At 35.4% G+C, this 16,628-nt stretch overlaps 1 protein-coding gene across 2 annotated transcripts in view; it reads right to left on the bottom strand.

Annotated features, from left to right (window-relative positions):
* Nucleotides 1–16,628, bottom strand: part of LOC150109191 (man(5)GlcNAc(2)-PP-dolichol translocation protein RFT1) — a 153,396-nt gene that overhangs the window by 39,803 nt on the left and 96,965 nt on the right. For both annotated transcript variants that reach the window (XM_090406111.1, XM_090406120.1), the window contains exon 10: nucleotides 15,119–15,263. In XM_090406111.1, the coding sequence (XP_090262237.1) occupies nucleotides 15,119–15,263 (145 nt within the window). The remainder of the gene's footprint in view (nucleotides 1–15,118; nucleotides 15,264–16,628) is intronic.

The raw sequence follows: 16,628 nt of genomic DNA, 5'->3' as shown, positions 1-16,628 counted from the left end.
TGAAATGAAAACAGGAGAAAAAGATATCCTTGAAGTATGGAGTAATTACTTTGAAAAACTGCTAAATGAAACAAGCAGTGATGACAGCACAGTGATAAAAAACACTGACCAGGCATGCAGTCAGGAATACATATCCATACTTGAAGTAGAAAAAGCCATCAAAGGCTTGAAATGTGGAAAGGCAGCAGGAGCAGATGATATTCGACCAGAAATGCTGAAGTATGGTGGTATAAGAGTCTTACAGTGGCTGCACTGCATAGTTCAGAAAGCCTGGACAGAGGGGCGAATTCCCGATGATTGGAGTAGAGCTCTCATAGTACCCATATATAAAAAGGGAAATAAAACTGAATGTGAGAATTACAGAGGTATTTCCCTACTGAGTGTTCCTGGCAAGATCTATGCAAGTATACTTGAGAAACGGTTGAGAAGAATTGTGGGTGAAGAACAAGCTGTATTCAGGCCAAATAGAGGCTGTCAGGATCAGATCTTCACTTTACGACAAATAGTCGAGAAAGCATGGGAATATAACAAAGATCTGTATTTAAGTTTTGTCGATTTGGAAAAGGCATATGACAAGGTGCCAAGAGAGAAGCTATTCAATACGCTGCAGTTATATGGTGTCAATAGGGCATTATATCAAGCAATACTTAGTCTTTATTTGAGTTGTGAGTCAGCAGTTAGAATTGAAGGAAGTACAGGAAGATGGTTTAATGTTAAATCTGGTGTGAGACAAGGATGTACATTATCCCCTCTGTTATTCATTATCTATATGGATCACATTATGAAGGAATGTGGTATTAAACCTGATATCAAAATTGGAGATGTTAATGTCAGCTCTTTGCTTTATGCGGATGATGTTATATTTCTAAATAAATCCGCTACAAGTCTGCAAGATTCTCTGACTAAATTGAATAGCTGTTGTAATAGATATGGTATGAAGGTCAGCAATAAAAAGACAAAGACAATGAAAATAGGCAGAATCATTGAAAATGTCAACTGTGTTGTGAATGGAGAACCTGTGGAACAAGTAAAACATTTCAGCTACTTAGGCACAATTTTTACTGAAGATGGTAAACTAAATATAGAAATAGACAACAGAATCAGCAAAGCTGGTATCGTGGGAAGTCAATTGAATAAATTCATATGGAATAAGAAAGAAATTAGTCGGAACACTAAATTAGCTGTATACAAGACAGTGTTCAAACCAATTTTAACTTATGGATCTGAGAGCTGGGTCAGAAGTAAAACACTTGACCAAAAGACTAGAGACCGCAGATATGAGAGTCCTGAGAAAGATTAGAGGCGTGAACAGATGGCATCAATGGCAATATCATATTGAAAATGAGGATATTAGGAAAGAACTTGACATTGTCAGCATCCAGGAATGCGTTAGCAGAGCTAATCTCAGATGGTATGGTCACTTAAATAGAATGGGAGAGGAAAGATTAGCAAAACAAGTGTTCTCTGCCAGGTTGGCAGGAAAACGACCCAGAGGAAGACCAAGATATAGGTGGATTGATACGGTACAAAGTGCCTTAGACGATAGAAATATAAGATCTGATAATGGTGGAGTCTTGACAAGTAACAGACTGATTTGGAGGAAAATTGTAGATAGGAAGTTAGTAATGATGTAATTTTTTCATGTAGTACTGTCATACCCTGTACACCCCTTGAGGGTACATGGCAGGAATTTGATGATGATGATGATGATGAACTCAAATATCTTTAAATATCAAACTTTTACATAAACTAGATTATGAATGTATCTAAATATATTCTGATAAATGATTCTAATACTGCCCATATTAGAAAGGTCTGCTAGTTTTGTAGGTGTAGCCATTTACACACATAATCTTTGGGATTCTAGTTTACTATTGTAAAGTCATGTAACTTAATAAATATAAGATTAGAAACATGGTTAATCAATCACTGGAATCTCGTTTATGTTAAAATAAGATTAATGCTGCTGAAGTATTGTTACATTCTGAAGAACTAAACAAAATAAATAATTTTTGGGTTTTCAAGTAAAGGATGTCAATCAGAAAGAATGCTTACCATCATCCAAAAATTCCTCAGTATATTATTATTATTATTTATTTTTATTTTTTTTTTCAGAAGGCAATTTGAAATGTGGCAAGCTGAAGTTTTTCATTTATCTCTGAATTGGTTGAGCGAACTTATGACAGAGTTCAATCATTAGGTGGTAGCAGGTATTCCTTAGAGATTTAATAGTATAATTCACAATATCACAGAAACAAAGTAAAAAAATTCATTTATTTATTATTAAAATCTGACCTCCATTGAATCAAAGGGGCATAATCTATAGTCTCTCATGTAAAAAGATTACCGAACTTTGCTTAAACCCATTCACAGTTTCTTCAATCACCAATCACTCTCCATACAAAGAATCTGCTTCTCATTCCTCTGCTCACACACCCTCCTTATACAGCTTCCAGGGATGGAAGCTGTATAAGGAGGGTGTGAGAGCAGAGGAATGCCAAAGTCTCTGTGGCATTCAAAATCTCTTCCACATTAATCTGGTAACAACCCCCCTTCACATGTCTTAATCATATCTCTTCTTTCTATTTATAAGGTTCTGTAAGTTCTCTGGACCCTCTCCAATACATCCCCCTGAAAATCAGGTGACAAATATCTACACAGTAATCCAGTAAGGGAACTTATCCTTCTCATTGTCATAATTCATCACAATGAATTATGGCAATAACAATTCTTATCGCAATAAAAATTAGATTGTGATGTTCTAAGAATTTTAGCAATTTAACCCCTAAACTTAGTCTGTCTGCCATCACTTTCAGATCTCTCATCTCTTCCACCTTCTTCAAAATTTCTCCATTAACTGTATACTCTGAATCCAACCTTGCTTACCAAATTTTAAGACCTCACACTTTTCAACATTAAACTGATAGCTGCACTCATTTGCCACTCACATTCTATTCAGATCCTCCTGAAAGATCACAGAATCTGCTCTACTTTTCATAGCTCTTCCCAACTTTGCATCATCATCTGCATATCTCCAGTTAAGCTTGTCCCAATGTCATTAACATACAAGTTAATGTACATTAATGGTCCGAAAGCAGATCCCTGTGGCATTCCACTTGTGACCTTCCAGTTTTGGGATACCACACGCACGCGCACGCACACACAACCTGCTGATACCTGTCTGACAGCCAATCAGCTATCCAACTCACTAATCTGATCTAATCCCATTTGCTTCAATTGCCATGACAAGCTAATAGCTAGTCATGTGGCAGTCTATCAAAGGCCTTTGAAAAATCCGAGTACACCACTGTATATGCAATGCCTTTATCAAGTGAATTTGTCACCTTATTGTAATATGTAAGCATATTGCTAAAATGTGTCCTCCCACAACAAACCCATGCTGACCATCATAAAGAATGCTATTATCAAACCATTTCCGAATCCTAGTCCTCACCAACTTCTCCAACACCTTAACAACAATTCCAGACACAAGATTAGCCTATAATTTGTGGGCTCAGTCTTATCCCCCTTTTATGAAGTGAAACAATTTTTCCCTCTTTCCATTCCTTTGGGACTTCCCCTGTTGTAAGACTCATGTTAAACAGGTGTGCCAAAGGTGCCATTAATTCATAGAGCATTCCTTCAAGTACATAGATATTGAAAAGCCCTATTGCCTTGTTAGCATTAAGTTTACTTAATTCCTCATATAATTCCTATTCATTCACCATTAGTCCCTCCTCCAGCTTTCATGATGACACTCCTCAAAAGGATGAAATACACCAATTAAGTGATCACTGAATACTTCAACAATATTCTCTGCATTGGTCATCAATCTGCCAGTATCATCACAACTAGACCCCCTTCCCCGTCATTTTTTCTCCTACTTGCCACATATCAAAAGAACTCACCAGGAGTTTTCTTAGCTTGATTGGCTAATTTCTTCTCATACTGCATGTTTGTTAGTTTTTACCAACTGAGTAACCTTTCTGTTTAGCTCTTTTGACTCTTCATGGTGCACCCAGGGGCTCTGCCCCCGACAAAGAAAAAGGGAAAAAACATAGAAATTTTCAAAAATCTTTTCCTAATTAAAATTCATTTTTTAAATTTATGTTGTGTCATGTCTTCTATTTCTATACTACTTATGAATTAGCGATCATTGCAGATGCTCAGTCATAGGTCGTATGCGATACATAGTGCGCATTCTCAATTTGTCCACTCAACTCCCCCCCCGCCCCAAGATTAAATCCTGAGTGCACTGCTGATCTTCAGAACACAATTAATTTATCACTGTATATAAGTTAACAATCGGTTATTACTGGGAACAATTTAAAACTGTGATGGATATAAAGAAAGACCCTGAGTTTAATTTCAGTGCCCTCTACTGATGGATAAAAAAAAAGTTTACAAGTGCTTCAAGTTCAAGTTGCTCTTATAGCTCTCAGATTTTTGGTAAATAATACAGTAAAAAAAAACCTCGATAAGTATGAATAAATTCATACTTATTGAGGTTTGGGAAGTGCTTCACTGTTGCTGCTGACTCCAAAAATAGTCTTTAATAACTTGTATGTGGCCCTTTGAATTTCTTCCATCTAATCCTGTGAAAGTGTGTGTGTGGGTGTGGGGGGAGGATGAATCTTAAGCATGGTCTGTTAGTCCATGCATGCTAGGACAATGATAGCAAATGTATTTATCTTTCCTCCTGAGATCTTTATTTTACTCCTTTTTCATTGCCTTTAAAAATCTTATACTATGGTGAAAGAATTTAACTGCTTGGATTAGTGATATATCTCTTTTCTATAAATACTTGGAAAGGAGAGATACTGCAATTCAAACACATTGTTTATAAAATTTATTTATAAAATTATTTAAAAAGCTGATTGTTAGTACTGGCAGCCTGGAAATGATGGTAGAGAGAAATAATTTTTTAAACACTTGATACATAGGTATTATTTGTTACTCCTCTAAATAAATATTAATTTTTATGGCTATTTTGCCTATTTTTGTTTAAGAGTATCTCTTTTATGATGTCATTGGCTTTTCACTCAAGTTTTAGGGCATTACTAGTGTTTTAAAGACAGATACATGAAGAATATAAGGAATAATTTCTTTACAAAGGTTTACAATTTATAATAATTTTCAAAGGTATGTCCAAAATTATTCCTTATATTCTTCATGTATCTGTAGATCCACTACAGACCATATCTTCACCCATTAATAATATATCAGAAAAATATTGGGAATACAACCTGCCCATATACTGTTGTTTTATAAATTTTAAGCAAGTCTTTGATTCAGTTAATAGAAACAAATTGATCACTATCCTAAAAAACGTAAAAATGGATTCTGATATTTTAACATTTATTACAAATTATTATGGAAACACCAAAGCTTTTGTTAAAACGAACAACATTAAAACCGAGGATTTCATAGTCGAGAAGTTGTAATGCAGGGATGCCCTCTCTCTCTCACTTCAACTCTTTATCATCTTCCTAGAAGTCTGTAAAACCATAGCTGATGAACCAGGTGTAAAAATCAATGGTAACAACACTAATCACATAAAATACGTGGATGATATCATTATTTTAGCAGATTCTAAACCACAGCTAGAAAAAAGTATTAATATTTTAAATAACTCTTGAAAACTTATGGTATGAAAATAAATCATCATAAAACAAAAATAATGAAGAAACGTAGAGAAAAAAAAAAATTCTATAAATTTTGAAAATGACCTGCTGGAACAAATTAATAAATATGTTTATCTTGGCAGTCTTATATCTAGTAACCTCAACAATATGGAAACAGTAAAACACAGGCTTGGAACCAACATGAATAAACTAAACAAAATATGGAAAAATAAAAAATCATAATGAGTCTAAAATTAAAATTATATAAAACAATTATTATCCCAATGGCTACTCAGAAGCCTGGAGATTAACTCAATAACCAATCAAGAAACTTCAGCATTTGAAATGAAATGCCTGAGAAAAATTAATAACACCCACTGGATGTAACACAAGACTAATGATCAAGTCAGAATAGATTTAAACTTCCCAGATAATATAATAGACACAATCATTAAGCATCAACTGAGATGGTTTGGTCATATTCAGAGAATGGCCCCTCATAGACTCCCATATTTTGCTCTGAATGGATATATAGGAAGAAAAAGACCTAGAGGCAGACCAAGAAGTACTTGGATAAAGTTGCTGAAAGAACATTCCCATCTACCCAGCTATAGAGTCATGATTGAGATGGATAAAGATCGCGATAAGTGGAGAACCTTTCTTCTTAGTGGACTCAATCCGTTATCAAGTGGATGAGATGAGATGATGATGATGATCTGTCTTTAAAACATCAGTAATACCCTAAAGCCTCTGTAGCTCAGTCAGTATAGATGAAGCCCTTCGGTTGGAAAGACCTGGGTTCAATTCCCATCAATGACGTGAGGAACCTTTATCTGGTCTCTTTCAATGAAAGGTGAGTTAGTTGATCTCATATGGAGGTAAGGGGTTGTTTCATCCAGAAACTCGGGTTTTTTCATCCCCCAGAACAGGCAAACCAGCCCCGTGAACACACACAGATTACAGTCACGAATATGTCCCAGTCATGTGCCAGCCCAGAGCCTGGATAAAATGGGGGGGGGGGGGAAACAATGGTGAACTACCCTGTAAAAATCTCACCAGGAATACTTTGTGTACAATGCTTACAAAGTTGCCTACAGTCAGAAACGACTGAAAGGGAAAATCAGATCAGAGAATGCCCTAAAAATTGAGTAAAAAGCCAATGAATTATCCATTGAGTTATCCAGATAACCATTAAACATCATAAAAGGGGTACTCCTAAACAAAAATAGGCAAAAAAGCTATAAAACTTGATACATAGTCTATATTTGATTCTCGTAGACAGGCTTATACATTGGTTATGCATTACTAAATCACTTAAGGAATTGACAACGTAGATACGAATATAAATTAAATTACACTTTAATAAATATTTCATCCTCACATGCTCAACACTTTCTCAGCCAATGGCTACCCCCCCCCCCCAAATCCAAAAAATATTAAAACCTACAACCCCCCCCCCACAACAAGGATTACTCTAAATCCATCACCATTCCCTATATCCGAGGCACCTTGAAAAAAATTACCAAAATCTTAAAAAAACATGACCTGACCTGTTACAGACTATACAGAAATTTGGCATCCCTTATCTGCTCCACTAAAGACCAACCACTTCCCCTAGACCTACCTGGCATATACCAGGTCCCTTGCAGTTGTAAACTGTCTTACTTTGGCCAAACAGGCAGGACAGCGAATATCAGAATTTCTAAACACAAGGACTACATCCGTTTTTACAAGTACAGCCATTCTGGTCTTGCAGACCATGCTCTGGATACATGCCACAGAATACGGTGGAAGAAAGCTACAGTAATACACCGTAGCAAATACAAATTCGAAAGACTATTTATGGAATCAGCCTCAGCCCTAATAAACTCTCCAAACCTCAACAAATTTGGTTGTATGAGACTGCCCCAAATTTGGAAGGCTTACATCAGCAGACCTTCAGGCCAACAGCCAAGAACACCTACTTAGCCCACTAGAGGGCACCATCAGGACTTTTAGGAGAACAATAGCTTCATCACTTCATTCTCAGTTACTGTGTTGTACTGCCTATGTGCACGTGCCTTTTTTTTTGTAAGTTCCTTTTGAAGATGGCAATGTGACATTACCGAAATATCGGAAATATTTATTAAAGTCTAATTTAATTTATATTTGTATCTACATTGTCAATTCCTTAAGTGATTTAGTAAAGTCTATATTTGAGTTTGTAAGTCAGTCGTTAGTATCCAAAGTATAAGAAAATTTGCATCATCTACATGGATTACATCAAGAAAGAAGGTGACATTAAACCTGATATCGAAACTGTAGACATTCACCTCAGCTCTTTATCTTATGCAGATGATGTTATAGTGTTAAATAGTGTTGGTAATAAATCCAGTTCAATGCTTGATTCTCTAATTAAATTGAATAACAGCTGTAATAAATTTGGCATGAAAATCAACAAATAGAAACGTCAAATTGGTAAGGTAGAAAGTTAAATGAATAAATTCCATATAAATAAAATCTTCTCTAAAAATTTTTGATGCTATCCAGAAGAAAGCAACATGCTTAAGATGATCCACCCCATACCAGCCCCTCCCTCTCTCTCTCACACACACTTCAAATCACTCGAGTTCAGCGACCACCTTTACAAATTTACTTCTGTCTTTAGTGACTCTGATTAAGAGCTGTGTTCAGTTTAGTCAAGTTTTTTATACTGTCTAGCCATGATATTTTTCTTCTTCTTCCAGGTTTTCTCGTTCTGTTGATTTTATCTTCTAGTATTACATGGAAAATGTTATATTTATGGTTTCTCATTAAATGTCCTAAGTAGGCAGTTTTCCTTCTTTTGAAAACATTGATTAATTCTCGATTTTTATTTACTATTCTAAGTACCTCTTCATCTTTTCTGTCCATGGAATCTTGAGCATCCTTCTAAAAAAAATGTAAAAACATGAGTAACTGCTGGTCAACATCCACACACAGGTCAGCTTCAAAATCAAAATAACTTCTCACACTTCTCCTCTTTCAATCCAATCTGCCTATGCACACTTTGGATAACAGCCTTCCTGATACTGTTTTTTCCAATGACTCATCAGCATATTCTTTCTTTCACTCAAATCACCTGCCTGCACACAGCATTGTGTTATAGATTTTGTGTGTCCTTGAGTATGTATGGAGGAGATTGATGTAATAAATAAATAAAATAAAATTTTGGATTTAGGATATACACAAAATTTCAATATACTTCAATTCTGATTTCAGTTCAGATTATTTTTATTGGCAAAATGATTCAAACTTATATTCTCCATTAAAATTCACTGAATCATTTCAGTATTGGTTTCATTTGTAGTTGCAGTATTTGGTATAACAACATTCTATAATAAGTTTAGTTTAATCCTTTATCCAAGTGTGAGCAAACAAAGTTTGCACCTGAAAGTATCTTCAGGACTGGGGTAAGGTAGTACAACACTGGAAAACTCGTTGCAAAGGTGGAGAAAGCTCTCTCATCACTCCTATCTCAGTATCTCCCATAATGCAAAGCACATCTCCTTGCAAAACACATCTCCATGCAAAGCACATCGGATATGTGTAATGCTGGGTGTAATATGTGTATATGTGTAATACTTTGTTTGCTCACACTTGGATAAAGGATTAAACTAAACTTATTATAGTCTAACCAAGTGAAAAATAAACTCGCAACATCTTTCTCTGAATCCGGAGTAATTTAATAATAAGGTTGTACAACCTTTGGCAACTCCGATAGGTTAGGATGACCTCTCATTGCCTCTGCCTTTGTGTCTCAACTACTGGGCCTGGCTCCCACTGACGAGACCTCAATAAAGTTCGAAACTGGTATGAGTAATGGCCCTTGCCTTAATGCATAGTATTACACATATCCGCAAGGAGATGTGCTTTGCATTATGGGAGATACTGAGATAGGAGTGATGCGAGAGCTTTCTCCACCTTTGCAACGAGTTGCCCGGTGTTGTACCACCTTACCCCAGTCCTGAAGATACTTTCAGGTGCAAACTTTGTTTGTTCACACTTGGATAAAGGATTAAACTAAACTTATTATACTCTAACCAAGTGAAAAATAAACTCTCAACAACATTCTATGTCTAGAGTAGTAAGCCAAAAAAAAAAAAAAAAAAAAAGAGAGTTGATGTATCATAATATCACTGACTGACTGAATAAAAAATGTAAATTTGTCACAAGCATCACGATGAGAGTTCCTAAGGAAACAATACCAATATAAATAATAAAAAATTTAACAACTCTGAATGAGTCTATTTTTATGGAAATATGACTTGAAATGATATCTTTTTCTTTCATTTTGCTATACAGTCAACTCTCACTATAGCAAGTACTGCTATAACAAACTTTTCAGAGGCCCTGAATGAATTCCCATAGGTACAATGCTATGCTAAAAGAAGTTCACTACAGCAATTATCTGCTATAACGAACAATTCCAGAGGTTCTCACAAGTTTGCTATAGTATGGTGAGAGCTGACTGTAATTACATAATTTTACTGGAAAAATAAATAATTTTTTGATTTCAGGAAATTTGCTGTTTATCATCATCATCATCATCAAATTCCTGCCATGTACCCTCAAAGGGTGTACAGGATATGACAGTACTACATGAAAAAATTACATCATTACTAACTTACTATCTACAATTTTCCTCCAAATCAGTCTGTTACTTGTCAAGACTCCAACATTATCAGATCTTATATTTCTATCGTCTAAGGCACTTTGTACCGTATCAATCCACCTATATCTTGGTCTTCCTCTGGGTCGTTTTCCTGCCAACCTGGCAGAGAACACTTGTTTTGCTAATCTTTCCTCTCCCATTCTATTTAAATGACCATACCATCTGAGATTAGCTCTGCTAACGCATTCCTGGATGCTGACCATGTCAAGTTCTTTCCTAATATCCTCATTTTTAATATGATATTGCCATTGATGCCATCTGTTCCCGCCTCTAATCTTTCTTAGGACTCTCATATCTGCGGTCTCTAGTCTTTGGTCAAGTGTTTTACTTCTGACCCAGCTCTCAGATCCATAAGTTAAAATTGGTTTGAACACAGTCTTGTATACAGCTAATTTAGTGTTCCGACTAATTTCTTTCTTATTCCATATGAATTTATTCAATTGACGTCCCACGATACCAGCTTTGCTGATTCTGTTGTCTATTTCTATATTTAGTTTACCATCTTCAGTAAAAATTGTGCCTAAGTAGCTGAAATGTTTTACTTGTTCCACAGGTTCTCCATTCACAACGCAGTTGACATTTTCAATGATTCTGCCTATTTTCATTGTCTTTGTCTTTTTATTGCTGACCTTCATACCATATCTATTACAACAGCTATTCAATTTAGTCAGAGAATCTTGCAGACTTGTAGCGGATTTATTTAGAAGTATAACATCATCAGCATAAAGCAAAGAGCTGACATTAACATCTCCAATTTTGATATCAGGTTCAATACCACATTCCTTCATAATGTGATCCATATAAATAATGAATAACAGAGGGGATAATGTACATCCTTGTCTCACACCAGATTTAACATTAAACCATCTTCCTGTACTTCCTTCAATTCTAACTGCTGACTCACAACTCAAATAAAGACTAAGTATTGCTTGATATAATGCCCCATTGACACCATATAACTGCAGCGTATTGAATAGCTTCTCTCTTGGCACCTTGTCATATGCCTTTTCCAAATCGACAAAACTTAAATACAGATCTTTGTTATATTCCCATGCTTTCTCGACTATTTGTCGTAAAGTGAAGATCTGATCCTGACAGCCTCTATTTGGCCTGAATCCAGCTTGTTCTTCACCAAGCTTTTCTTCCACAATTCTTCTCAACCGTTTCTCAAGTATACTTGCATAGATCTTGCCAGGAACACTCAGTAGGGAAATACCTCTGTAATTCTCACATTCGGTTTTATTTCCCTTTTTATATATGGGTACTATGATAGCTCTACTCCAATCATCGGGAATTCGTCCCTCCGTCCAGGCTTTCTGAACTATGCAGTGCAGCCACTGTAAGACTCTTATACCACCATACTTCAGCATTTCTGGTCGAATATCATTTACTCCTGCTGCCTTTCCACATTTCAAGCCTTTGATGGCTTTTTCTACTTCAAGTATGGATATGTATTCCTGACTGCATGCCGGTCAGTGTTTTTTATCACTGTGCTGTCATCACTGCTTGTTTCATTTAGCAGTTTTTCAAAGTAATTACTCCATACGTCAAGAATATCTTTTTCTCCTGTTTTCATTTCACCTTTATCATCTCTAATTCCTTTTACAGCACTCTTTCCTCTATTCCTAAGCTTCTTCAACAACCTCCAGAATATTTTGCCACCTTGTTGATATTTATTTTCTATATTCTTGCCAAAGTCCTCCCATGACTTTTGTTTAGTTAGTTTTACACACTGTTTAGCTTTCTTACATTTGTCTCTGTATTCTGTAAGAGTAAAAGCTGACTTATTTGCCAGGAACTTTTGATATGCTTTCTTCTTTTCCTTCACTGCCTCTTTAACTTCCTGTGTCCACCAGGGAGTTCTGATTTTTTTATCCTTGCAGACAACCTCACCACATTCCTCTCTGGCAGAATCAATCAATGTTTCCTTCAGAGTTTGCCACTGAATCTCCAAGGTTTGATTCCTGTTCTCAAACTCTTTCATTTTCTTTTCAATAATATTTCTGTATTTTAGTCTACAGTTCACATCTGAGAGCTGCTCAACTTTTATTCGCTTTAAACTTTCTTACATGTTATTCTTTTCAATATGAAATTCAATTTTATCCTGCTCAAGACTAACTAGTGATCACTTCCAATTTCAAATCCTCTATACACTCTTGTCCTGCACCAGGGAGAAAACATCACTATCAACAATAACATAGTCAATGAGACTTTTCTTATTCCTAGCCTCTTCTCTCCATGTGAATTTGTGCACATTTTTATGTTGGAACATGGTATTAGTAATAACCAGTCCATGTCCTGAGCAGAAATCCAACAGATATTTGCCATTATTATTAGCTTTGCTCTTTTCTCCAAATTTTCCCAAAATATTTTTGTATGTCTCACAATCATTTCCTACTCTACTATTTAGATCCCCAACAAGGACCAACTTTTCCTTTTTCATTGTGTCAGTTGCTTTTTCTAAAGCCTCAAAAAATTCCTCCACTTCTCCCTTAGTAGAACCTTCTGTGGGACCATAGGCACAAATAAGTCTCATTGTCCAGTTCCCCATTCTCATATTTGCCCACATTACTCTACTTGAGACTGCCTGCTATTCAAGAAGATTAGCCTCGTATTTTGTGTTGAATACTATGGCTACTCCTTCTTTTCCTTGATTGTCATTGCCTGAATATAACATTTTGTATTTATTGCTCAGAAAGATCTCACCAGTTTTGGTCTTTTTTGTTTCAGTCACCCCTATTATGTCGATCTGGTACTTATCTAATTCCTCAGCTAGCTCCATTTCTTTGCCATTCAGGCCTCTTACGTTGATAGTACCGCTCTTTAACTCTGGTGATGTTGAGTTGGGGTTTGTTTTCAGATTTGTTCCAGTAGCTGACTTTTCACTGTTCGCCCTGGTTCCCTGGCGAAAACAACGGGGGCCTTGTTTAACCGGGCGACGCCCCAGCTGGCATGAAATTCTGTCATGTTGTACCATCATTTTTTATTTTGGTTTAACCAATAAGAATACAATTTGGTCAGCTAAATCCCAAATTGCCAGCCCATCCTCGTTCGTTCAGTATCAAAGTAGATACCCAACAGGGTGCACCACGAGAAGGTGAGGATTGGACATTAGGTCGGAAGCTCTGGTCGGTTCTCCGCATTCCTTTAAAGGCTATGTGGAGGTCTCCTCTCAGTTATACAGCTTTGACCCTTAAGCACCCCATTTGCTGTTTAAGATATGATTAAAATTTACCATTTCTAGTGATGGGGACCTAAAATTTAATATGATAAAGGAGATTATGGCAATGATGCAGGGGACAGTTATGTGTAGAAGTGAGGAGATTATGGTTTCATTACATAGGGTGGGCTAGATTTGGTCACCTGGTTTTCAGAGTGGAATGAAGTGGTTTCTGGTCTTTGGGGGGGGGGTGTTCAGTGTGGGGAGAAGGCCTGAGGAGTGCAATATGGTAGATAGGAGGAGGGATATGATTGATACATATAAATTTGTAAGTGGTTATCAGCAAATTAACATAGAAGAAGTGTTTTCTAGAATGGGATGAGAAGAAGCCATCCTGGAAGCTGTATAAGGAGGGTGTGAGGGAGAGAATAGAGTTTTTGCATGGGGAGTAGTGAGCAGTTAGAATGCATTCCCTGAGACTATTCACTGTCACTGTGCTTACCACAGTGACAGTGAATACATTTTGATGGGTTATAGGTGTGACAGTGGGACCTCCCACAATGAGTTTTGACTCAATGGAAGTCTGATGACAAAAGCTGAACCATCATGTAGTACTATCATATCCTGTACACCCCTTGAGGGCACATGGCAGGAATTTGATGATGATGATGATGATGAATTAGGCAAAACAACTATATTTATATAAAAGCCATTTTTGGCTAAAGTTCAATTATTTTGATAATGAATAGCATCAATATTACAAGAATGCTATTATGAAACATACTTTTTTATGTTTGCGACCATTTCCTTACTTGCTGACGTGGCTTTTTTATATTTTTTTTAATAATTGGTGACGATCACTAATTTGTTTTCTTCACAGTCTATATTACTGAAAAAGTAATTCAATGAAGTCAAGAAAGCTCAATCACAGAAAATGAATCATCATTATCAAATTCATGATATGTCCTCAAGGGATGCACAGTATTATTATCATCATCAGAGACCTCTAGAGAGTCAGAACATGTCGTTTAATAATTTCACCTCTTCTTATTGTTGTGAATACATGTTTCTCAGACTTAATGAAGGTTTATATTTTGCTTACAATAAATACTTACCCAGGTTCACTAGCAAAGACACAACTTGTACTCAAGACAGAATCAAACAAAACAATGATGACATTATCATCAGTACATTAGTTTGCTAGGAAAGCTATCTATTATATTAAAATAGAAGATATTATGGATCTAGCCATATTTTATAGCCAAATATAGAAATAAACTTAAAAAAGTTTTGAGAATATGACCTTCAGAGTTACCTTGTGCATTTTAAGTAGTGAAAACAAGGTAATTCTAATGCCAAAGGTTATATTGTCATAAGCTCTCTAGTAGATGAATTTTCAAAACTTTTTAAAGATTATTTCTATATTTGATTATATAACATGGTTGAATCCACAATATTCTCCATCTAATATCTTACCTATGCTAAACTGAAGTCTTTTGGGTCTAGAAAGAACTAGAAAGGACATTTTTGGGCATCAATGAATCACCAACAGTTAAATATTCTTATCATATAATATAAAACATTATCATTTCAAGACAGATATCTTAAAAACACTTGTTATGCATTTTCATTTACACTTACCAATTCCCAAACTAAGAGATGATCCACCATACAAAAGTAGCAGTAGTTTGGAATAGCAGTAACCAAATGTGAGAATCATCAACCCAAGTAATACCATCAGCTTCAGAAGATGTTCCAATACCAAGGCAAAGAAACTCACATTTTGCTATAAAAATAAGACCATGAAAACTGATCAAATAAATGTCAAGAGGAACTCAGAAATAGAAAATAAAAACAATTCAAATAACATATATGTACAAATCTTTATGTACTTCAATTTTTTATATTTTAGATACACTTGAAATTTTTTTTTCTTATCCAGGTTCACTATATTATACAATATATATTAATAGTATAATTTTCTATATAATATATCAAAAAATACTGTTTATCTTCAGATATGCTATTTAGACATTAAGAATACTAGACATTGTCTAGTATTCTTTACCAGCAATTTTAGATTATGCTGGGGAGAATGAAAAGTAGGGAAGATGCAGCTTTACAAGAGGATCTGAAGAGACTCTGAGAGTAGAGTTACAAATTCAATATTGCAAAGTGTATGGTGTTAAAATTAAAAAAAGCAAGAACTGGATGTAGAGTATACTACTATTGGGGGATATCTAACAGGTGTCTGAGGAAATAAAGAGTTTTGGTGATGACGGTGGATAGAAAGGTAAAATTTAGGGATCACAATGATAAAAGTGTGAGAACATTACAATGGATTGTGGCAATGAGTGGAGGATACCAACATGTAGGAGTAAGCAGGTTGTGGTTCTCTTGTACAAGGTGGTCCATAAGCCATGAAGGGGTTTAAAAAGTGAATACATTTTTTTATTATTAACTTTTTCATTTTATTTTTTACATGTATTCTAAGGAACATTTGGGAAATTAAACATGGAAAAGTTCACAACCCAACAATGAACCAAAATTGTGCAATTTTATATTGAGAAATCAGCATTTGATTTCAGCATTCTCCTGATCTCATGGCTATTGACATCTTGTGAGTTACCTGAAGTAAAAGGTGCATGTGAACAAGTCCCAGACAGTCCAACAGATGAAGAACATTTATTTCAATAATGAAATACTGTGAGTTGGCATAATGAAACTAATTATAAAATCAGAGGAAAACTCATGTAAAAAAACTTTATTAATGTAGAATTTTCACTTAATTATCATAAGCATCATCAGTGCAAGATCATAGAATAGCAATGAAACAATAACAGACAATTCTAAAAAGTGCCACATGAGTAGCTAATGTAAGATAACAAAGGCAAAAAAATTCCTAACTTATTTAAAAAAAATAATAATAAATATATATATACACACACAGACAAAATAAAGTTAGGCAAGATTAGCAGGTTTAGGAGAAAGATGTTGGAAGTTTATTTTGCACTTGGTTAGACTATAATAAATTTAGTTTAATCCTTTATCAAAATGTAAGCAAACAAAGTTTGCGCCTGAAAATATCTTCAGGACTGAGGTAAGGTGGTGCAACACCAGGAAACTCTGAGCAAAGGTGGACCAAGCTCTC

This window comes from Typopeltis vanoorti, chromosome 2, assembly GCF_054136105.1.
Source record: "Typopeltis vanoorti isolate ZY-2024b chromosome 2, IOZ_Tvanoo_1.0, whole genome shotgun sequence".
Taxonomy (NCBI): Eukaryota; Metazoa; Arthropoda; class Arachnida; order Uropygi; family Thelyphonidae; genus Typopeltis; species Typopeltis vanoorti.
Note: the sequence above shows the minus strand (reverse complement) of the source record. Positions and strands in the feature narration are given on the sequence as shown.